Genomic DNA, 24,465 nt, shown 5'->3' on the forward strand with positions numbered 1-24,465 from the left:
GCAGTTGTTCAATAATTGCCCAATTTGCGATTTCTCTGAATAACGACCCATACTGAATTAGGCCCTAAGATGCATACTGTATTATAAGAAAAAGTGGAATGGCATGCCAAAGAGGGTTATTTGGTATGATTTGAAGATGCTGTACTGTATTTGTATGCAACCTTTTATTATGTACAATAAGTGCTGTGTTTATGCTTCTGCTTTATACTGTTATACTTCCAGTTTGCCCTTTTCTCCCTGCTTTAAGTAATTTTTGTTATACAGTACGGTGCTGCAGATCTATGTGGTGCCTTATAAAAAAAGGATACATCAAATTAATCTCTCAAGGTTTGGTTTGTTGTTCAGTTTAAGTTTAGTGCTCCACTTACTTCTAGAAGTTTAGTGTCTGGAGTGTATTTATCCTTCCAATGATCCACAAACACAAAATCCAGTGCGTCCACTTCATATTTCTTCTTCAGCTGAGGAATAATGTCCTGTGTGCTGCCTTCTAATATTTGCACCTAGAAATAAAGTAATAGATTACTTTACCACAGACTGGATATTAATAAAGGATATCACATGTATATAAATGCAGCGCACACACAAGTTAGGATGATTTATCACAGTAGTTTGTTGCTAAAAGTACCTACATGCAACATAAGCCTGAGGAGGCCTGGCAGCTCCTCAATTTATTCTTTGCTATGTGCTGTGTTAATGCCTATTAAAGTGGAGGACTGAACACGCACGGCTTATTCAGTGGCTGAGCTAGTGGGAGGTGAGCCCAGGCACAAAAATATAATCCCCCACGGGCCCACACACACACTGAGTGCATGTGATTGTGCTCCCCCAATGGCATTTCTTACACATGCCCCTTTGTGCACCCCTAATGACGAGTCTCCCTTATACGCCCCACCCGCAGCAGTGTGTACCCCACAAGTCACCATGTGTCTCAAATGCTCTGAGTGGTGGGACAGTTTATCAACCACCAACTGCAATCCTGTACGCAGGAATTACGTCTATGAAGTGTCAGTTGCAGCAGCCATTCTGAGTAACCATAGTCTTACTCGAGGAGTCAATGTTGTCCGGATCTGCGTCCATGCTGTAAAGGTGTGTTCAGTTACAGTCAACTGGCAAGGATCTGATGGGGGTCTCTACACAAATCCCAGCGGCTGTTCAATCAGCATATTTACGAACGTCAAAAATCGCATCTGCTGCAGCATTAGCGTACAACTTAAATCAGACCCATAAATACAATCCTGAAATCTTGCTGTCAGCAGATATAAATATCCAGCCTGCAGGAAAAGCATTGATGTAATAATCCTGCAGTCTAAAATATTTAATGAACTGATAGTTCATTGATGTTGTTGTAATTGAATTAAAGCATAACTTTAAATAATATTAGTTTAAAACAAATAGCAGCATAGATGATATGTGAACTAGTCCTACATGGGTGAAACGTGCGTCAGGTTTCAGCAGTACCCGGTCTGCGCATGTCTGGCACACTCCTGAATGACTAAGGAATTTCTACAGGCACTCTCTCATATGGTCCCTGGGATAGCACCTGCAGTACTATGTATCAAGGTCCTTGGGGGTTAACCTACATACAGAAAGCGGAAGTACCTCTGATTACTATGGGGTCTACTGACTAAGCCAGTGATGGCTAACCTTGACACTCCAGCTGTTGAACTACACATCCCAGCATGCCCTGCATCAGTTTTAGCATGGCCAAATAGCAAAACTGTAGCAGGGCATGCTGGGATGTGTAGTTCAACAACAGCTGGAGTGTCAAGGTTAGCCATCACTGGACTAAGGGGTCTATTTACTAAGCCTTGGATGGAGATAAAGTGGACAGAGATAAAGTACCAGCCAATCACCTCCTACCTGCCATGTCACAGGCTGGGTTTGAAAAATGGCAATTAGGAGCTGGTTGGCTGGGACTTTATCTCCACCCAAGGCTTAGTAAATAGACCCCTAAAGGGGGGTACTCACGGAGCGATATTCTAAGCAATCTGACTAGATTGCTTAGAATATCGGCATGATCGCTCCGTGTGTAGCCCCCTCGGCGATAGCGATGCGCGTCCCCGCACATCGCTATCGCTGCTGCTAGATTGGCCTGCATGCCACCCGCTGGGTGAAATGAGCGCCCCCCCGCCCCCCGTCTCCCCCCGCACGCTCAGCACAGATCGCGCTGTGCTGAGCGGCAGGAGAGATGTGTGCTGAGCGGTTCGCTCAGCACACATCTCTCCAGCATCGGCCCGTGGGTACTGGGTTTAAGACTTGGAGAGAGACAAAGTGGACAGAGATATAGTAACAGCCAACTAGCTCCTAACCATAATTTTTCGAACAGAGCCTGTAACATGGCAGTTAGGAGCTGATTGGCTGCTACTTTATCTCTCTCCAGTTTATCTGTCTCCAAGGCTTAGTAAATAGACCCCTATATTTTCTGTCCTGGTAAATTACCAATAATCCATTTATCCATCATCCGATGCCCATGAGGCAAACGACTGGACAGCAGTAATCCCAGGTAGCTTAGTACAGGACACCTTTCATTCCTTATTGCATTCACTATCTCACTAGTATTACTAAAATGTTATGGATTGTTAGCAAACAGCTCTGCACATGCCAAGTTAAGGTGTGACCATTTTAATTCTGGCTGCAAAAAGATTATGGTGTTATGTTGCACTGCTTAGATTGTCAAAGACAGTATTATACAGTATGTGCAGTTGTTTACATTTTATAATAGAGTCAGGAGTTTTTTGAGTCAGTCAGGAGTACCTAGACAGTTTTGATTAAAATAAACGCATGCATTCCTATACAGCAAAAACATACCTCTTACTGTATGTTGCAATATATGCTTCATCTACACAGCCGCTGTTATGTACATGCTATATTTGTTTGTAACATCGCGAGCCCGCAAGGGGCTGCGTTCCGCTCACCACCCCTGTCGGGATTGTGTGGTCGGGATTCCGGCGTCGGTATTTCGACCGCCGGGATTCCGACCGGCGGCATTTAGTACTGATCCCCCTGGTCACTATAATGTCACAAACTGACACCAGAAACTCTGTGTTTGTACCAAACGCTGAAGTTTTCTAGCAGTTCATCACTGCAGGACAAGTTTTCCAGGTATCTTCTGCATTTTAGCTGGGACATGAGTGCTGCCATCTTGGTTTCAGTCAGGTGATCGCAAGCCATCCAGTCCAGAACCAGTCTGGCTGAACATGACTTCTGCAGCCAATGCAGACCCAGGGCGCCCTATATAAATCCCTTCTGGCACTCCCTCCAGTGCCAGTACAACTTCTGTGTTCCTGTATGCCGTACAGTATTACCCAGTTTGGTTTCACAGTATTCTACAGCAACTGTCACTCTGCAGCTATCCTTGCTAGTTCCTACTATTGCCTGGTGCTCTATTCTCAGCCTCAGCCATTCCAAGTTTACAATTAAGTGTTCTCAGCATTCAATCTCTATTCTGCATAAGACGCCTCCTGTGTATTAAAGTCTGTATCCAGCCTCAGCCATTCTCCTGTTCCAAGTTCGCTAGTGTTTATTATTTGCTGCACCTATACATAAGCTTACCATACTATCTCTTTAAACCGGGACATTCATGAATTTCGCAGTTTCTATGTCTGATTAAATCCAGATGAAACGCTGGCTTGAACTAAGCAAGCCACAGAACCTGTGTAATTCATGAGGGATAGTATGGTAAGCCTACCTATACACAGTATGCAAGCTCCTATACTACTTCAGGTGTCTGTCTGCTTGCTTCATCAGTCATCATCTATTCCTGTGGGCAGCTACAAGAGCTCCTGCACTACAGTGGGCTGTTTTTCATGCGTGCAGCTCCTACACCTCTGCATTAACAAACTTCTCTTGTATGTGTGTGATACGTCCCTGCAACCACAGCCTGCTGAGTCGCCTGTGCACCATTTTGAGACATTTTGGTCCCACATGCATCTCATCATCCTGTATGCAGTGTGACAAGACGTCATCTCTCCTGTTGGATCGGCCGGTCTCAGGACTTTCTTCAATAAGGATTGCAGATTCTGCTTTTTTAGCAGAATCCGCAATCCTTGCAATCGCATGCTGGGACCGCCCATGGCAGGGCAAGGCTGCCTAGCATGTGACTTACCGCCCACCTACTGCAATTACGCTGTAATTGCAATCACACCGCAATTACAGCATGGTCGCAGAAAATAAGATTTTAAACCTACCGGTAAATCTTTTTCTCCTAGTCCGTAGAGGATGCTGGGGACTCCGTAAGGACCATGGGGTATAGACGGGCTCCGCAGGAGACATGGCCACTATAAAGAACTTTAGAATGGGTGTGCACAGGCTCCTCCCTCTATGCCCCTCCTCCAGACCTCAGTTAGAGAAACTGTGCCCAGAGGAGACGGACAGTACGAGGAAAGGATTTTGGTAACCTAAGGGCAAGATTCATACCAGCCCACACCATCCACACCGTATAACCTGGAATATACGCAACCAGTTAACAGTATGAACAAACAGTATCAGTCAGCGACTGATCTTAACTGTAACATAACACTTATGTAAGCAAGAACTATATACAAGTCATGCAGAAATATGTCCGCACTAGGACTGGCGCCCAGCATCCTCTACGGACGAGGAGAAAAAGATTTACCGGTAGGTTTAAAATCTTATTTTCTCTTACGTCCTAGAGGGTGCTGGGGACTCCGTAAGGACCATGGGGATTATACCAAAGCTCCAAACCGGGCGGGAGAGTGCGGATGACTCTGCAGCACCGATTGAGCAAACATGAGGTCCTCATCAGCCAGGGTATCAAACTTGTAGAATTTAGCATAAGTGTTTGAACCCGACCAAGTAGCTGCTCGGCAAAGCTGTAAAGCCGAGACGCCTCGGGCAGCCGCCCAAGAAGAGCCCACCTTCCTAGTGCAATGAGCCTTTACCGAATTTGGTACCGGCAATCCAGCCGTAGAATGAGCCTGCTGAATCGTGTTGCAGATCCAGCGAGCAATAGTCTGCTTAGAAGCAGGAGCACCAACCTTGTTGGCTGCATACAGGACAAACAGAGCTTCTGTTTTCCTAATTCGAGCCGTCCTGGCTACGTAAATCTTTAAGGCCCTGACTACATCAAGGGATTTGGAATCCTCCAAATCTCCCATTGCCACAGGCACCACAATAGGTTGGTTCATATGAAACGATGACACCACCTTAGGCAAAAATTGAGGACGAGTCCACAACTCTGCTCTATACACATGGAAAATGAGATAGGGGCTCTTATGAGACAAGGTCGCCAATTTGGACACCCGCCTTGCAGATGCCAAGGCCAACAACATGACCACCTTCCAAGTGAGAAATTTTAACCCAACAGTTTGAAGAGGCTCAAACCAGTGAGATTTTAGGAACTGTAACACCACGTTAAGGTCCCATGGTGCCACTGGGGGCACAAAAGGAGGCTGAATGTGCAGCACTCCCTTTACAAAAGTCTGGACTTCTGGGAGAGAAGCCAATTCTTTCTGGAAGAATATAGAAAGGGCCGAAATCTGTACCTTAATGGAGCCCAACTTTAGGCCCATATCCACTCCAGTCTGTAGAAAGTGGAGAAACCGGCCCAAGTGGAAGTCTTCCGTAGGAGCATTCTTGGCTTCACACCAAGAAACATACTTCCTCCAGATACGGTGATAATGTTTCGCCGTCACCTCCTTCCTAGCTTTTATCAGAGTAGGGATGACTTCCTCCGGAATACCCTTCCCAGCTAGGATTTGGCGTTCAACCGCCATGCCGTCAAACGTAACTGTGGTAAGTCTTGGAACACGCAGGGCCCCTGCTGTAACAGGTCCTCTCTGAGAGGAAGAGGCCATGGATCTTCTGTGAGCAGCTCCTGAAGATCTGAATACCAGGCCCTTCGAGGCCAATCTGGAACAATGAGTATTGTCTGCACTCTTTTTCGCTTTATGATTCTCAGTATCTTTGAGATGAGAGGAAGAGGAGGGAACACATAGACCGACTGAAACACCCATGGTGTCACGAGAGCGTCCACCGCTACTGCCTGAGGGTCCCTTGACCTGGCACAATACCTCCGAAGCTTCTTGTTGAGGCGTGACGCCATCATGTCTATTTGAGGAAGTCCCCAAAGACTTGTTATCTCTGCAAAAACTTCTTGATGAAGTCCCCACTCTCCTGGATGGAGATCGTGTCTGCTGAGGAAGTCTGCTTCCCAGTTGTCCACTCCCGGAATGAATACCACTGACAGAGCGCTTACGTGATTTTCTGCCCAGCGCAGAATCCTGGTGGCTTCCGCCATTTCCACTCTGCTCCTTGTCCCGCCTTGGCGGTTAACATGAGCCAGGAACCGGTCAGAACCGGTAGGTTGCAAAGAATATTCTCCGCTTGTCGTAGGCCGTTGTATATGGCCCTCAATTCCAGTATGTTGATGTGCAGACAAGCCTCCTGGCTTGACCACAGTCCCTGATAATTCCTTCCTTGTGTGACTGCTCCCCAACCTCGGAGGCTCGCGTCCGTGGTCATCAGAACCCAGTCCTGAATGCCGAACCTGCGACCCTCTAGAAGGTGAGCACTCTGGAGCCACCACAGGAGAGACACCCTGGCCCTGGGGGACAGAGTTATTTTCTGATGTATTTGAAGGTGTGACCACTTGTCCAGAAGGTCCCACTGAAAAGTCCTCGCATGAAACCTGCCGAAGGGGATGGCCTCGTAGGTCGCCACCATTTTCCCCAGTACTCGAGTGCACTGATGGACTGACACTCTTTTCGGTTTCAACAAGTCTCTTACCATGTTCTGGAGTTCCTGGGCTTTTTCCCTCGGGAGAAAACCCCTCTTTTGTTCTGTGTCCAGAATCATGCCTAAGAAAGACAGCCGAGTCGTTGGGACCATGTCAGGATTCTGATTTTGTCTGTCCCCGGCGGGGGCGCTAGTGGGTCAGTGTTGGTGTGACGTAATACACAAGGAGACCGAAGAATAGTACTGCGCATAGGCACTGATATTTATTATGTCACAAGGATCACAAAGCAATTTAATAACAGGTGCAGTGGAATGCAAAACCAGAAATAACAGGAAATAAATATTCAAAAGTCACTGGTAACTATGATTGAAACAACCAGAACTCCGGTAATTGTAAAAAGCACACAGTCTCAGTATAACTCAGGATGAAATAACTTTGGAAAAACAGAACTCTGATAAATGTACAGTCTCTATGAAGCACAAGTCCAGATAGCCTAACGGGCTTAAGCAGGAGACAGTCTCTAAGCAAATAGATGTTAACTGCTGAGATGCACAGATGGTAACTGATAATGAGTGCACAGGTAGATAATGATAAAACACCTGAGGAGAGTCTCTTACTGCTGGTGGATTGTGGCTGGCTGTGGCTGGAGTTTGTAGTTCCACAGGAACACTGGAACAGGGAGATGACTTGGAGATGCCAGAAATAGAAGACTGCTGGAAACAAAGGATTGAAGACTGGAACTGGAAACTGGAGCGGAACTGGAACTGCTGGGACCTGTAATTCCACAGATCCAATACACAGGGGTATCTCTGCAGACAGATGACTGCAAACAGGAGACGCCTGTTCACAGAATGTGACGTGTTGTCCAAGGCGATGAGACTGAGCCAGGAACTGGAGTTTATACCCCTTGGTCTGTGATGATTGGATGTTGCATCTGTGAGAACACACCCCGCTGGATTGGGTGTTCAGATCAGCTGTGAGTTAGCTGAAGCACTGTGTACTCCAGGCTGCAGTAGACTGAAAACTGGAACTGGAACAGAACTGCTGGAACCTGTAGTTCCACAGTAGTGATGCGACGGAGAATGCAGATTCCTGACAGTACCCCCCCTTTTATGGGTGGGCACCGAACACCCACGCTGGAACTTAGAAGGCTGAATGTCAATTGAAGTCTCAGAAGACACTGTAGGACACTTGAAAGTAGAGGACTGGAATAAGCATTCATAAACAGGAGTAGAATCAACTTGAAATACTCTAGGGTGGAGAGAGGACGTCATCTCCAAAACTGACAGGAGTTCATTACTTGACACACTGGAGAGAACCACACCGGGTTCGGAGGAACTGGAATCGGTAGGAACCGAAGGAGTCCTCGGACTGACGGATAGGACCGGATTTGATCCGAGGATGCTGGAATCGACTGGAACCGAAGCAGGCTTACTGGAATCGGCTGGGACCGAAGGAGGTTTACTGGAATTGGCTGGGACCGAAGGAGGTTTACTGGAATCGGCTGGGACCGAAGGAGGCTGATCCGGACAGACGGATGGAACCGGATTGGGTCCGGAAGAGCTTGAACCGGCTGGAACCGAAGGAGGCTTACTGGAATCGGCTGGAACCGAAGGAGGCTGATCCGGACTGACGGATGGAACCGGATTGGGTCCGGAGACAGTTGAATCAGCTGGAACTGATGGAGTCAGAATCCGGTTAGAACTGGAATGAGTGGTATCCGAGTGTTCATTTAGACCATCCTGGATCTGGTCCATGCTGGATGCCAACAGGGTGGTGCTCTCTGAAGACGGCAAACAGGAGTTCATAACTGCATCTGTAGCACAAAAATTTCCATTTGGGAACTTGGCTCTGGATACTTCCCTTGGGGCTGAAATTTCGGTGACCCCTCCTGGGGTTGACGAATCAGACACCTCTCTCAGGATTGTTTTCTCCAGCACCCCTCCTGGGGTTGACAGATCAGAAACTCCTTTTTGAGAAGACTCATATGCCCCTACTAGAGCTTGAACATTGGATACCCCTCCTTGGGCTGTAGACACAGACGCCCCTACTTGGGCTGTAGACACCAAACTTTGGAGTGACCCTGACCCCACACTCTGACCACCGTCCGGGTCCATGGGCCTTGGACAAACTGTCAGGATTCTGATTGTCTGTCCCCGGCGGGGGCGCTAGTGGGTCAGTGTTGGTGTGACGTAATACACAAGGAGACCGAAGAATAATCCTGCGCATAGGCGCTGATATTTATTATGTCACAAGGATCACAAAGCAATTTAATAACAGGTGCAGTGGAATGCAAAACCAGAAATAACAGGAAATAAATATTCAAAAGTCACTGGTAACTATGATTGAAACAACCAGAACTCCGGTAATTGTAAAAAGCACACAGTCTCAGTATAACTCAGGATGAAATAACTTTGGAAAAACAGAACTCTGATAAATGTACAGTCTCTATGAAGCACAAGTCCAGATAGCCTAACGGGCTTAAGCAGGAGACAGTCTCTAAGCAAATAGATGTTAACTGCTGAGATGCACAGATGGTAACTGATAATGAGTGCACAGGTAGATAATGATAAAACACCTGAGGAGAGTCTCTTACTGCTGGTGGATTGTGGCTGGCTGTGGCTGGAGTTTGTAGTTCCACAGGAACACTGGAACAGGGAGATGACTTGGAGATGCCAGAAATAGAAGACTGCTGGAAACAAAGGATTGAAGACTGGAACTGGAAACTGGAGCGGAACTGGAACTGCTGGGACCTGTAGTTCCACAGATCCAATACACAGGGGTATCTCTGCAGACAGATGACTGCAAACAGGAGACGCCTGTTCACAGAATGTGACGTGTTGTCCAAGGCGATGAGACTGAGCCAGGAACTGGAGTTTATACCCCTTGGTCTGTGATGATTGGATGTTGCATCTGTGAGAACACACCCCGCTGGATTGGGTGTTCAGATCAGCTGTGAGTTAGCTGAAGCACTGTGTACTCCAGGCTGCAGTAGACTGAAAACTGGAACTGGAACAGAACTGCTGGAACCTGTAGTTCCACAGTAGTGATGCGACGGAGAATGCAGATTCCTGACAGTACCCCCCCTTTTATGGGTGGGCACCGAACACCCACGCTGGAACTTGGAAGGCTGAATGTCAATTGAAGTCTCAGAAGACACTGTAGGACACTTGAAAGTAGAGGACTGGAATAAGCATTCATAAACAGGAGTAGAATCAACTTGAAATACTCTAGGGTGGAGAGAGGACGTCATCTCCAAAACTGACAGGAGTTCATTACTTGACACACTGGAGAGAACCACACCGGGTTCGGAGGAACTGGAATCGGTAGGAACCGAAGGAGTCCTCGGACTGACGGATAGGACCGGATTTGATCCGAGGATGCTGGAATCGGCTGGAACCGAAGCAGGCTTACTGGAATCGGCTGGGACCGAAGGAGGTTTACTGGAATTGGCTGGGACCGAAGGAGGTTTACTGGAATCGGCTGGGACCGAAGGAGGCTGATCCGGACAGACGGATGGAACCGGATTGGGTCCGGAAGAGCTTGAACCGGCTGGAACCGAAGGAGGCTTACTGGAATCGGCTGGAACCGAAGGAGGCTGATCCGGACTGACGGATGGAACCGGATTGGGTCCGGAGACAGTTGAATCAGCTGGAACTGATGGAGTCAGAATCCGGTTAGAACTGGAATGAGTGGTATCCGAGTGTTCATTTAGACCATCCTGGATCTGGTCCATGCTGGATGCCAACAGGGTGGTGCTCTCTGAAGACGGCAAACAGGAGTTCATAACTGCATCTGTAGCACAAAAATTTCCATTTGGGAACTTGGCTCTGGATACTTCCCTTGGGGCTGAAATTTCGGTGACCCCTCCTGGGGTTGACGAATCAGACACCTCTCTCAGGATTGTTTTCTCCAGCACCCCTCCTGGGGTTGACAGATCAGAAACTCCTTTTTGAGAAGACTCATATGCCCCTACTAGAGCTTGAACATTGGATACCCCTCCTTGGGCTGTAGACACAGACGCCCCTACTTGGGCTGTAGACACCAAACTTTGGAGTGACCCTGACCCCACACTCTGACCACCGTCCGGGTCCATGGGCCTTGGACAAACTGTCAGGATTCTGATTGTCTGTCCCCGGCGGGGGCGCTAGTGGGTCAGTGTTGGTGTGACGTAATACACAAGGAGACCGAAGAATAATCCTGCGCATAGGCGCTGATATTTATTATGTCACAAGGATCACAAAGCAATTTAATAACAGGTGCAGTGGAATGCAAAACCAGAAATAACAGGAAATAAATATTCAAAAGTCACTGGTAACTATGATTGAAACAACCAGAACTCCGGTAATTGTAAAAAGCACACAGTCTCAGTATAACTCAGGATGAAATAACTTTGGAAAAACAGAACTCTGATAAATGTACAGTCTCTATGAAGCACAAGTCCAGATAGCCTAACGGGCTTAAGCAGGAGACAGTCTCTAAGCAAATAGATGTTAACTGCTGAGATGCACAGATGGTAACTGATAATGAGTGCACAGGTAGATAATGATAAAACACCTGAGGAGAGTCTCTTACTGCTGGTGGATTGTGGCTGGCTGTGGCTGGAGTTTGTAGTTCCACAGGAACAGGGAGATGACTTGGAGATGCCAGAAATAGAAGACTGCTGGAAACAAAGGATTGAAGACTGGAACTGGAAACTGGAGCGGAACTGGAACTGCTGGGACCTGTAGTTCCACAGGTCCAATACACAGGGGTATCTCTGCAGACAGATGACTGCAAACAGGAGACGCCTGTTCACAGAATGTGACGTGTTGTCCAAGGCGATGAGACTGAGCCAGGAACTGGAGTTTATACCCCTTGGTCTGTGATGATTGGATGTTGCATCTGTGAGAACACACCCCGCTGGATTGGGTGTTCAGATCAGCTGTGAGTTAGCTGAAGCACTGTGTACTCCAGGCTGCAGTAGACTGAAAACTGGAACTGGAACAGAACTGCTGGAACCTGTAGTTCCACAGTAGTGATGCGACGGAGAATGCAGATTCCTGACAGTACCCCCCCTTTTATGGGTGGGCACCGAACACCCACGCTGGAACTTGGAAGGCTGAATGTCAATTGAAGTCTCAGAAGACACTGTAGGACACTTGAAAGTAGAGGACTGGAATAAGCATTCATAAGCAGGAGTAGAATCAACTTGAAATACTCTAGGGTGGAGAGAGGACGTCATCTCCAAAACTGACAGGAGTTCATTACTTGACACACTGGAGAGAACCACACCGGGTTCGGAGGAACTGGAATCGGTAGGAACCGAAGGAGTCCTCGGACTGACGGATAGGACCGGATTTGATCCGAGGATGCTGGAATCGGCTGGAACCGAAGCAGGCATTACTTGACACACTGGAGAGAACCACACCGGGTTCGGAGGAACTGGAATCGGTAGGAACCGAAGGAGTCCTCGGACTGACGGATAGGACCGGATTTGATCCGAGGATGCTGGAATCGGCTGGAACCGAAGCAGGCTTACTGGAATCGGCTGGGACCGAAGGAGGTTTACTGGAATTGGCTGGGACCGAAGGAGGTTTACTGGAATCGGCTGGGACCGAAGGAGGCTGATCCGGACAGACGGATGAAACCGGATTGGGTCCGGAAGAGCTTGAACCGGCTGGAACCGAAGGAGGCTTACTGGAATCGGCTGGAACCGAAGGAGGCTGATCCGGACTGACGGATGGAACCGGATTGGGTCCGGAGACAGTTGAATCAGCTGGAACTGATGGAGTCAGAATCCGGTTAGAACTGGAATGAGTGGTATCCGAGTGTTCATTTAGACCATCCTGGATCTGGTCCATGCTGGATGCCAACAGGGTGGTGCTCTCTGAAGACGGCAAACAGGAGTTCATAACTGCATCTGTAGCACAAAAATTTCCATCTGGGAACTTGGCTCTGGATACTTCCCTTGGGGCTGAAATTTCGGTGACCCCTCCTGGGGTTGACGAATCAGACACCTCTCTCAGGGTTGTTTTCTCCAGCACCCCTCCTGGGGTTGACAGATCAGAAACTCCTTTTTGAGAAGACTCATATGCCCCTACTAGAGCTTGAACATTGGATACCCCTCCTTGGGCTGTAGACACAGACGCCCCTCCTTGGGCTGTAGACACCAAACTTTGGAGTGACCCTGACCCCACACTCTGACCACCGTCCGGGTCCATGGGCCTTGGACAAACTGTCAGGATTCTGATCTTGTCTGTCCCCGGCGGGGGCGCTAGTGGGTCAGTGTTGGTGTGACGTAATACACAAGGAGACCGAAGAATAATCCTGCGCATAGGCGCTGATATTTATTATGTCACAAGGATTACAAAGCAATTTAATAACAGGTGCAGTGGAATGCAAAACCAGAAATAACAGGAAATAAATATTCAAAAGTCACTGGTAACTATGATTGAAACAACCAGAACTCCGGTAATTGTAAAAAGCACACAGTCTCAGTATAACTCAGGATGAAATAACTTTGGAAAAACAGAACTCTGATAAATGTACAGTCTCTATGAAGCACAAGTCCAGATAGCCTAACGGGCTTAAGCAGGAGACAGTCTCTAAGCAAATAGATGTTAACTGCTGAGATGCACAGATGGTAACTGATAATGAGTGCACAGGTAGATAATGATAAAACACCTGAGGAGAGTCTCTTACTGCTGGTGGATTGTGGCTGGCTGTGGCTGGAGTTTGTAGTTCCACAGGAACACTGGAACAGGGAGATGACTTGGAGATGCCAGAAATAGAAGACTGCTGAAAACAACGGATTGAAGACTGGAACTGGAAACTGGAGCGGAACTGGAACTGCTGGGACCTGTAGTTCCACAGGTCCAATACACAGGGGTATCTCTGCAGACAGATGACTGCAAACAGGAGACGCCTGTTCACAGAATGTGACTTGTTGTCCAAGGCGATGAGACTGAGCCAGGAACTGGAGTTTATACCCCTTGGTCTGTGATGATTGGATGTTGCATCTGTGAGAACACACCCCGCTGGATTGGGTGTTCAGATCAGCTGTGAGTTAGCTGAAGCACTGTGTACTCCAGGCTGCAGTAGACTGAAAACTGGAACAGAACTGAACTACTGGAACCTGTAGTTCCACAGTAGTGATGCGACGGAGAATGCAGATTCCTGACAGACCAACTGCGACTTTGGTAGATTTAGAATCCATCCATGTTGCTGTAGCACTCCCAGGGAGAGCGACACGCTTTTCTGCAACTGTTCCTTTGATCTCGCTTTTATCAGGAGATCGTCCAAGTACGGGATAATTGTGACTCCTTGCCTGCATAGGAGCACCATCACTTCCGCCATTACCTTGGTGAACACCCTCGGGGCCGTGGAAAGCCCAAACGGCAACGTCTGAAACTGGTAATGACAGTCCTGTACAGCGAATCTCAGGTATGCCTGATGAGGATATATGGGGACGTGAAGGTATGCATCCTTTATGTCCAATGACGCCATAAAATCCCCTCCTTCCAGGCTGGAGATGACTGCCCTGAGCGATTCCATCTTGAACTTGAACCTTTTTAAGAACAGGTTCAGGGATTTTAGATTTAGAATGGGTCTGACCGAGCCATCCGGTTTCGGGACCACAAATAGGGTTGAATAGTACCCTTTCCCCTGTTGTGTTAGGGGAACCTTGATAATCATTTGCTGTTGACACAGCTTTTGAATTGCAGCTAAAATTATCTTCCTCTCTGGGAGAGAAACTGGTAAAGCCGATTTGAAGACTAGACGAGGAGGCACGTCTTCGAATTTCAGCTTGTAGCTGTTAGGTTCCTGGTGCTCAGAACAAGGGAGATGTTGCGTAGTGAGTCCTGAGCACCAGAACGTGACGCTGAAACGAGGTGTGGTGTGGAAATAGCCCCTAGCACCCTACCTCCATTGTTTCACCCGTGTGGTCCGTTCACGCCTGAGTGACTATGGTTTCTTGGGCCCACGGCAGCCGCGTTTGAAGGGCGGATTAGGTCTGCCCAACTCCGATGCCCCCAGGTCTTAGATTGAGACAAGGCGTGAACCGAGACAGGATAATAACAAGGGGACCTCTAGCTAAAACAAACAGAAGGCTAGGGGCTACTAACAACCCTAAACCTAAATATATGTGCGGCACGCCGCCAAAGGAGAAGAACAACAAAGGAAATGCTGTCCACTCGCCGACACAATACCGTTGTGTACCGGCGGTGACAGCACAAGCAGAACCCTCTGCAAAACACCAGAAACAAATAATAACCAAAGAATACTGCAGCCTGAGCCGACGGACGCGGCAAAGCCGCTACTCACGGAACCGGTACAAATACTGGCAAACGGACAGGAACCCCCAATGTAGCCGACACAGACTCTCAGAACTGGAGGACAGGCAGAATCCCAAACGACAGACCGGTGGACACCAAGAAGCCAGATATTCGACCAGGCACAGACAAAGCCACAGGACTTCTGGACAGGAACGCTTCACGGCAGGACACGGGACCAGACACTGGAACCGACACTCAGGAACCGACACTCAGGAACCGACACTCAGGAAGCAGCTAGACAGACACTGCTAGACAGGAGCTCAGGAACTGGCAGAGACTAGCTCAGAACTCAAGAACTCTGGAACCTTGGAAATATCACCAGCGTCTGTGAATTGCACTGAGCCAGCATATAACAAAGTCTTAATTAATTATGTCGTGCAGCTGCCCTGCTGCACAACTGAGAGGTGCAATCAACAGACAGGTGAGGCTGAACACATTGGAACAAGCTGCAATTACACAGACTCACCACCGGCAGCAAACAAGAGTATTCTTAAACCAGAGCAACGGGAAATCCTGGCCTGCAAGACAACTATAAACATAAAATAGGAATGAACCACTACCTGTGGTTCATAACAGTACCCTCTCTTTAAGGGTGAGCTCCGAACACCCCATGACACCCACGGGGAACATAAACAGAAGAATAACATAAAATACATAACCAAAATGCAAAACAGGAATGAGCCACAGCCGTGGCTCATAACATTACCCCCCCCCTTGAGGAGGGGTCAAAGGACCCCAAAATTCAGGTTATCCAAAACAAGGTATACATTAATAAACCTGACACTGGAATAAACAGACAAAAACAAGTAACAGAAACAAGCTGTGGCAACAGCTTGTAACAGTGCCCCCCCCCCCCTCCCCCCATGACAGTGGCCACTGGACACAAGACAAGGGAAAAAAAAAAATCTTTTTTTTTTTATATCAAGGCAAGAGTCAATAATATTTCTTTTTTTCTTCTTCTTTTTACCCTGTGCTTGCTTGGCGACACCAGGAAAGGAAGAAACCTCTAACTCAAAAAATTCTTCAAAACATATAGGTCGAGCAATCAGATGCTTCTTCCGTCTCCTACCAGAGTGCCCCGGCATATAAGAAACCTCATCAGTTTCGGAATCTGAGAACAGACCATAGATTGGTTCCATTCCCCTAGGTACCGAAACTTTAGAAGATTTCCTGTAGGGAGAAGACAGGAAAGCACATCCAGTAGCAATGGTAATAGGCTGTGATCTTTGTGCCGAGTTTACAGTATACGGTGGACTCTCAGCATATAAGACGGGTGACCTAGAGGAACCTGAACCAATTTCTTTGGAACCATATCTCTTAATAACTGCATCACTGAATGTCGGGGGATCCTGAAGAATGGGATCTTCAGCTTTCATTAGGCTGGTCGCCCACTCAAAAGGCTCTCCTCTAAAGGAATATATCAGATAGAGCACAAGGTTCTCTGAAGTGATGCCCAGAAATGGTCTAGACAACAAAATGGTGTAATAGTGTCTGTAAAGCGCCAGAAATTGGACTAAGTCCCCATCAAAGATTATAGATGTTGAGATATCAACAGAGTCAGGATCTGCTTCCTTCCCATCTGACTGACTAGAGTGCTTTGCTAGGACCTGGTCACTATTGACCTTACTCGAGGCTGAGACTTTCTGAACCCCACCTGGGGCAGTGACTTTCTGAACCCCACCTGGGGCAGTGGCCCTCGGAACCCCACCTGGGGCAGTGGCCCTCGGAACCCCACCCAGGGAAGTGGCTTTCTGAACCCCACCCGGGGCAGTGACTTTCTGAACCCCACCCGGGACAGTGACTTTCTGAACCCCACCCGGGGCAGTGGCCTTCGGGAACCCCGCTGGGGCAGTGGCCCTCGGGAACCCCGCTGGGGCAGTGGCCCTCGGGAACCCCGCTGGGGTCAGCACCTCGGATTCTTTTGCTGGGACCGGGCCGTCGGCCTCCCTCACTGGGACCGGGCCGTCGGCCTCCCTCACTGGGACCGAGCCGTCGGCCTCCCTCACTGGGACCGAGCCGTCGGCCTCCCTCACTGGGACCGAGCCGTCGGCCTCCCTCACTGGGACCGAGCCGTCGGCCTCCCTCACTGGGACCGAGCCGTCGGCCTCCCTCACTGGGACCGAGCCGTCGGCCTCCCTCACTGGGACCGAGCCGTCGGCCTCCCTCACTGGGACCGAGCCGTCGGCCTCCCTTTCTGAGTCGATAATTATCGAAACTTCTCCCGGGACTATGACTTCCGGGACTTTTGCTGAAGCTATAACCTTCAGAACCTCCACTAACGCTATGCCTCTTGAGTCCTTTCCTGGGGAAGCGACTTCTAGACCCTTCTTTGGGGCTTTGTCTCTCGAGACCCCACTTGGGGATATTACTTCAAAGATCCCTTCTGGGGTTTTGCTTCTCGAGTTCCCTTCTAGAACTATGGTTTTAGACACCTTCTCTGGAGTTGCGCTTTTCAAGTCTCTACCTAACAGCTTCTGAGACCCCTTCTGGTATTGACACCTGAGCTATAATATTCGATGTCCCTCTATAACCTAGAGCATCGGGTACCGCTCCAGGACTCTGGGCATCGGGTACCGCTCCAGGACTCTGGGCATCGGGTACCGCTCCAGGACTCTGGGCATCGGGTACCGCTCCAGGACTCTGGGCATCGGGTACCGCTCCAGGACTCTGGGCACCGCTCCAGGACCCTGGGCACCGTTCCAGGACCCTGGGCACCGCTCCAGGACCCTGGACATCGGGCACTGCTCCAGGACCCTGGGCATCGGGCACCACTCCAGGACCCTGGGCATCACTCCAGAACCCTGGGCATCGGGCACCACTCCAGGACCCTGGGCAATGGGCACCACTCCAGGACCCTGGGCATCACTCCAGGACCCCGGGCATCGCTCCAGGGGCTTGCAACTCTGCTTCAACAGGAAAATCAAGAGAGGAGAGAAACATTCTCCTTTGGTTCCTGAATCTATAATGGGGCTCCCTAGCCCAAGGAACCCAATTATAGGACAGAGTGCTTTTTAGTGTGGGTTGTGTGACAAGTACCTCTGCCACAGTAGAGACAGGAGTAGGTCTTGTATCCTGACTAAACTTGGCCAGAGGGCAGGACTTGTCGCCACACTTTGGCTTGCGCAACTCACAGGTCTGCAGATAGTGGCCTAAACCCCCACAATATAGGCATAAATCTAAGTTTCTGCGACGCAGACGCTCATCTTCTGAGAGCCTGGGCCGCAGAAAACTTTTAAACCTTTTCTCTTTAATTAAACCTGAGGATTCACTTGTCACCATACTGTGAGCAAGAGTCTCTTTATAGGATGAACTCTCAGCAACTTCTGGCAAAATAAGCAAAATTTTGGTCAGAAGGTTTTGCAGTTGCTTTAAGGATTGCTGCAAAACTTCCAGCCGCTCAGGTTTCAAAGCACTGAAAGCAGAGTTCAGGGCTGAGAGAGACGCCTGCAGGGCTTGCATAGTTGGCATAGGAGGATTTTAAACTAGACAAGACAAGACTAGACTAGACTAGACTTGACTGGATTTTTAAACACCGGACTGGATTCTGCACACTGAATTCTAGACAGGACTGGATTCTAAACACCGAACTGGATTCTGCACACTGAGTTCTAGACAGGACTGGATTCTTGACAGGACTGGATTCTGCACACTGAATTCTAGACAGGACTGGATTCCAGACAAGACACTGGACTGGGCTAAAAAAGAAAAAGTTTTATTTCTTTTTTGTTGTATGGCTGGTGATAATGTTAGGTTCCTGGTGCTCAGAACAAGGGAGATGTTGCGTAGTGAGTCCTGAGCACCAGAACGTGACGCTGAAACGAGGTGTGGTGTGGAAATAGCCCCTAGCACCCTACCTCCGTTGTTTCACCCGTGTGGTCCGTTCACGCCTGAGTGACTATGGTTTCTTGGGCCCACGGCAGCCGCGTTTGAAGGGCGGATTAGGTCTGCCCAACTCCGATGCCCCCAGGTCTTAGATTGAGACAAGGCGTGAACCGAGACAGGATAATAACAACATAATGACCTCTAGCTAAAACAAACAGAAGGCTAGGGGCTACTAACAACCCTAAACCTAAATATATGTGCGGCACGCCGCCAAAGGAAAAGAACAACAAAGGAAATGCTGTCCACTCGCCGACACAATACCGTTGTGTACCGGCGGTGACAGCACAAGCAGAACCCTCTGCAAAACACCAGAAACAAATAATAACCAAAGAATACTGCGGCCTGAGCCGACGGACGCGGCAAAGCCGCTACTCACGGAACCGGTACAAATACTGGCAAACGGACAGGAACCCCCAATGTAGCCGACACAGACTCTCAGAACTGGAGGACAGGCAGAACCCCAAACGACAGACCGGTGGACACCAAGAAGCCAGATATTCGACCAGGCACAGACAAAGCCACAGGACTTTTGGACAGGAACGCTTCACGGCAGGACACGGGACCAGACACTGGAATCGACACTCAGGAACCGACACTCAGGAAACAGCTAGACAGACACTGCTAGACAGGAGCTCAGGAACTGGCAGAGACTAGCTCAGAACTCAAGAACTCTGGAACCTTGGAAATATCACCAGCGTCTGTGAATTGCACTGAGCCAGCATATAACAGAGTCTTAATTAATTATGTCGTGCAGCTGCCCTGCTGCACAACTGAGAGGTGCAATCAACAGACAGGTGAGGCTGAACACATGGGAACAAGCTGCAATTACACAGACTCACCACCGGCAGCAAACAAGAGTATTCTTAAACTAGAGCAATGGGAAATCCTGGCCTGCAAGACAACTATAAAATAAGAATTTACTTACCGATAATTCTATTTCTCATAGTCCGTAGTGGATGCTGGGGACTCCGAAAGGACCATGGGGAATAGCGGCTCCGCAGGAGACTGGGCACAAAGTAAAAGCTTTAGGACTAGCTGGTGTGCACTGGCTCCTCCCCCTATGACCCTCCTCCAAGCCTCAGTTAGGATACTGTGCCCGGACGAGCGTTCACAATAAGGAAGGATTTTGAATCCCGGGTAAGACTCATTACCAGCCACACCAATCACACCGTACAACTTGTGATCTGAACCCAGTTAACAGCATGATAACAGAAGGAGCCTCTGAAAAGATGGCTCCCAACAACAATAACCCGATTTTTGTAACAATAACTATGTACAAGTAATGCAGACAATCCGCACTTGGGATGGGCGCCCAGCATCCACTACGGACTATGAGAAATAGAATTATCGGTAAGTAAATTCTTATTTTCTCTAACGTCCTAGTGGATGCTGGGGACTCCGAAAGGACCATGGGGATTATACCAAAGCTCCCAAACGGGCGGGAGAGTGCGGATGACTCTGCAGCACCGAATGAGAGAACTCCAGGTCCTCCTCAGCCAGGGTATCAAATTTGTAGAATTTAGCAAACGTGTTTGCCCCTGACCAAGTAGCTGCTCGGCAAAGTTGTAAAGCCGAGACCCCTCGGGCAGCCGCCCAAGATGAGCCCACTTTCCGTGTGGAATGGGCTTTTACAGATTTTGGCTGTGGCAGGCCTGCCACAGAATGTGCAAGCTGAATTGTACTACAAATCCAACGAGCAATCGTCTGCTTAGAAGCAGGAGCACCCAGCTTGTTGGGTGCATACAGGATAAACAGCGAGTCAGATTTTCTGACTCCAGCCATCCTGGAAACATATATTTTCAGGGCCCTGACTACGTCCAGCAACTTGGAATCCTCCAAGTCCCTAGTAGCCGCAGGCACCACAATAGGTTGGTTTAAGTGAAATGCTGAAACCACCTTAGGGAGAAATTGAGGACGAGTCCTCAATTCTGCCCTGTCCGTATGAAAAATTAGGTAAGGGCTTTTATAGGATAAAGCCGCCAATTCTGATACACGCCTGGCTGAAGCCAGGGCTAACAGCATTACCACTTTCCAAGTGAGATATTTCAAGTCCACAGTGGTGAGTGGTTCAAACCAATGTGATTTTAGGAATCCCAACACTACATTGAGATCCCAACGTGCCACTGGAGGCACAAAAGGAGGCTGTATATGCAGTACTCCCTTGACAAACGTCTGAACTTCAGGTACAGAAGCTAGTTTTTTTTGGAAGAATATCGACAGGGCCGGAATTTGAACCTTAATGGACCCTAATTTGAGGCCCATAGACAGTCCTGTTTGCAGGAAATGCAGGAATCGACCCAGCTGAAATTCCTCCGTAGGGGCCTTCCTGGCCTCGCACCACGCAACATATTTACGCCAAATACGGTGATAATGTTGTACGGTTACATCCTTCCTGGCTTTGATCATGGTAGGGATGACTTCATCCGGAATGCCTTTTTCCTTCAGGATCCGGCGTTCAACCGCCATGCCGTCAAACGCAGCCGCGGTAAGTCTTGGAACAGACAGGGTCCTTGTTGGAGCAGGTCCCTTCTTAGAGGTAGAGGCCACGGATCCTCCGTGAGCATCTCTTGAAGTTCCGGTTACCAAGTCCTTCTTGGCCAATCCGGAGCCACGAATATAGTGCTTACTCCTCTCCATCTTATCAATCTCAGTACCTTGGGTATGAGAGGCAGAGGAGGGAACACATACACTGACTGGTACACCCACAGTGTTACCAGAGCGTCTACAGCTATTGCCTGAGGGTCCCTTGACCTGGCGCAATACCTGTCGAGTTTTTTCCCAACGGTTTATAATCATGTGGAAGACTTCTGGGTGAAGTCCCCACTCTCCCGGGTGGAGGTCGTCCACTCCCGGAATGAATACTGCTGACAGTGCTATCCCATGATTTTCCGCCCAGCGAAGAATCCTTGCAGCTTCTGTCATTGCCCTTCTGCTTCTTGTGCCACCCTGTCTGTTTACGTGGGTGACTGCCGTGATGTTGTCCGACTGGATCAACACCGGCTGTCCTTGAAGCAGAGGTCTTGCTAAGCTTAGAGTATTGTAAATGTCCCTTAGCTTCAGGATATTTATGTGAAGTGATGTCTCCAGGCTTGACCATAAGTCCTGGATATTCCTTCCCTGTGTGACTGCTCCCCAGCCTCGCAGGCTGGCATCCGTGGTTACCAGGACCCAGTCCTGAATGCCGAATCTGCGGCCCTCTAGAAGATGAGCACTCTGCAACCACCACAGGAGGGACACCCTTGTCCTTGGTGACAGGGTTATCCGCTGATGCATCTGAAGATGCGACCCGGACCATTTGTCCAGCAGGTCCCACTGGAAAGTTCTTGCGTGGAATCTGCCGAATGGGATTGCTTCGTAGGAAGCCACCATTTTACCCAGAACCCTTGTGCATTGATGCACTGAGACTTGGCTCGGTTTGAGGAGGTTCCTGACTAGCTCGGATAACTCCCTGGCTTTCTCCTCCGGGAGAAACACCTTTTTCTGGACTGTGTCCAGGATCATCCCTAGGAACAGAAGACACGTCGTCGGAACCAGCTGCGATTTTGGAATATTGAGAATCCAATCGTGCTGCCGCAACACTACCTGAGATAGTGCTACACCGACCTCCAACTGTTCCCTGGATCTTACCCTTATCAGGGAATCGTCCAAGTAAGGGATAACTAAAATTCCCTTCCTTCGAAGGAATATCATCATTTCGGCCATTACCTTGGTAAAGACCCGGGGTGCCGTGGACCATCCCTACGGCAGCGTCTGAACTGATAGTGACAGTTCTGTACCATAAACCTGAGGTACCCTTGGTGAGAAGGGTAAATTTTGACATGAAGGTAAGCATCCTTGATGTCCCGAGACATCATGTAGTCCCCTTCTTCCAGGTTCGCAATCACTGCTCTGAGTGACTCAATCTTGAATTTGAACCTCTGTATGTAAGTGTTCAAAGATTTTAGATTTTAGAATCGGTCTCACCGAACCGTCTGGCTTCGGTACCACAATAGTGTGGAATAATACCCCGTTCCCTGTTGCAGGAGGGGTACCTTGATTATCACCTGCTGGGAATACAGCTTGTGAATGGCTTCCAAAACTGCCTCCCTGTCAGAGGGAGACGTCGGTAAAGTCGACTTTTGGAAACGGCGAGGGGGAGACGTCTCGAATTCCAATATGTACCCCTGAGATATTACCTGAAGGATCCAGGGGTCTACTTGCGAGTGAGCCCACTGCGCACTGAAATTCATTGAGAACGGGCCCCCACCGTGCCTGAGCTTGTAAAGCCCTAGCGTCATACTGAGGGCTTGGCAGAGGCGGGAAAGGGTTTCTGTTCCTGGGAACTGGCTGATCTCTGCAGCCTTTTTCCTCTCCCTCTGTCACGAGCAGAAAAGAGGAACCTTTTGTCCGCTTGCCAACTAAGGACTGCGCCTGATAATACGGCGTCTTATTTTGAGAGGCGACCTGGGGTACAAACGTGGATTTCCCAGCTGTTGCCGTGGCCACCAGGTCTAAAAGACCGACCCCAAATGTCCCCTTTCAAAGGCAATACTTCCAAATGCCGTTTGGAATCCGCATCACCTGACCATTTTACTGGTAGAATTGGACAACGCACTTATACTTGATGCCAGTCGGCAATTATTCCGCTGTGCATCATGCATATATAGAAATGCATCTTTTAAATGCTCTATAGGCAATAATATACTATCATTATCTAGGATATCAATATTCCCAGTCAGGGAATCCGACCAAGCCAACCTAGCACTGCACCTCCAGGCTGAGGCGATAGCTGGTCGCAGTATAACACCAGTATGTGTGTAAATACCTTTTTTGGATACCCTCCTGCTTTCTATCAGCAGGATCCTTAAGGGCGGCCATCTCATGAGAGGGTAGAGCCCTTGTTCTTACAAGCGTGTGAGCGCCTTATCCCCCCTAGGGGGTGTTTCCCAATGCATCCTAACCTCTGGCGGGAAAGGGTATGCAGCCAATACTTTTTAAGAAATTATTAATTGTTATCGGGGGGAAACCCACGCATCATCACACACCTCATTTTATTTCTCAGATTCAGGAAAACTACAGGTAGTTTTTCCCTCACCGAACATAATACCCCTTTTTTTGGTGGTACTCGTATTATCAGAAATGTATAAAACATTTTCCATTGTCTCAATCATGTAACGTGTGGCCCTACTGGAAATCACGGTTGTCTCTTCACCGTCGACACAGGAGTCAGTATCCGTGTCGGCGTCTGTATCTGCCATCTGCCTGACGGCCTATGAGACGTCTGGACAGGCACAAGCTGAGTAGCCGGCTGTCTCATGTCAACCACTGTTTTTTTATATAGAGCTGACACTGTCACGTAATTTTCAACAGTACATCCACTCAGGTGTCGACCCCCTAGGGGGTGACATCACTGTTACAGACACTCTGCTCCGTCTCCACATCATTTTTCTCCTCATACATGTCGACACAAACGTACCGACACACAGCACACACACAGGGAATGCTCTGATAGAGGACAGGACCCACTTAGCCCCTTGGGGAGACAGAGGGAGAGTTTGCCAGCACACACCAGAGCGCTATATATGTATA

At 48.9% G+C, this 24,465-nt stretch overlaps 1 protein-coding gene across 5 annotated transcripts in view; it reads right to left on the reverse strand.

Annotated features, from left to right (window-relative positions):
- Nucleotides 1–24,465, reverse strand: part of LOC135070216 (catechol O-methyltransferase-like) — a 325,418-nt gene that overhangs the window by 35,068 nt on the left and 265,885 nt on the right. For all 5 annotated transcript variants that reach the window (XM_063964747.1, XM_063964750.1, XM_063964746.1 and 2 more), the window contains one exon: nt 369–500. In XM_063964747.1, the coding sequence (XP_063820817.1) occupies nt 369–500 (132 nt within the window). The remainder of the gene's footprint in view (nt 1–368; nt 501–24,465) is intronic.

This window comes from Pseudophryne corroboree, chromosome 1, assembly GCF_028390025.1.
Source record: "Pseudophryne corroboree isolate aPseCor3 chromosome 1, aPseCor3.hap2, whole genome shotgun sequence".
NCBI lineage: Eukaryota > Metazoa > Chordata > Amphibia > Anura > Myobatrachidae > Pseudophryne > Pseudophryne corroboree.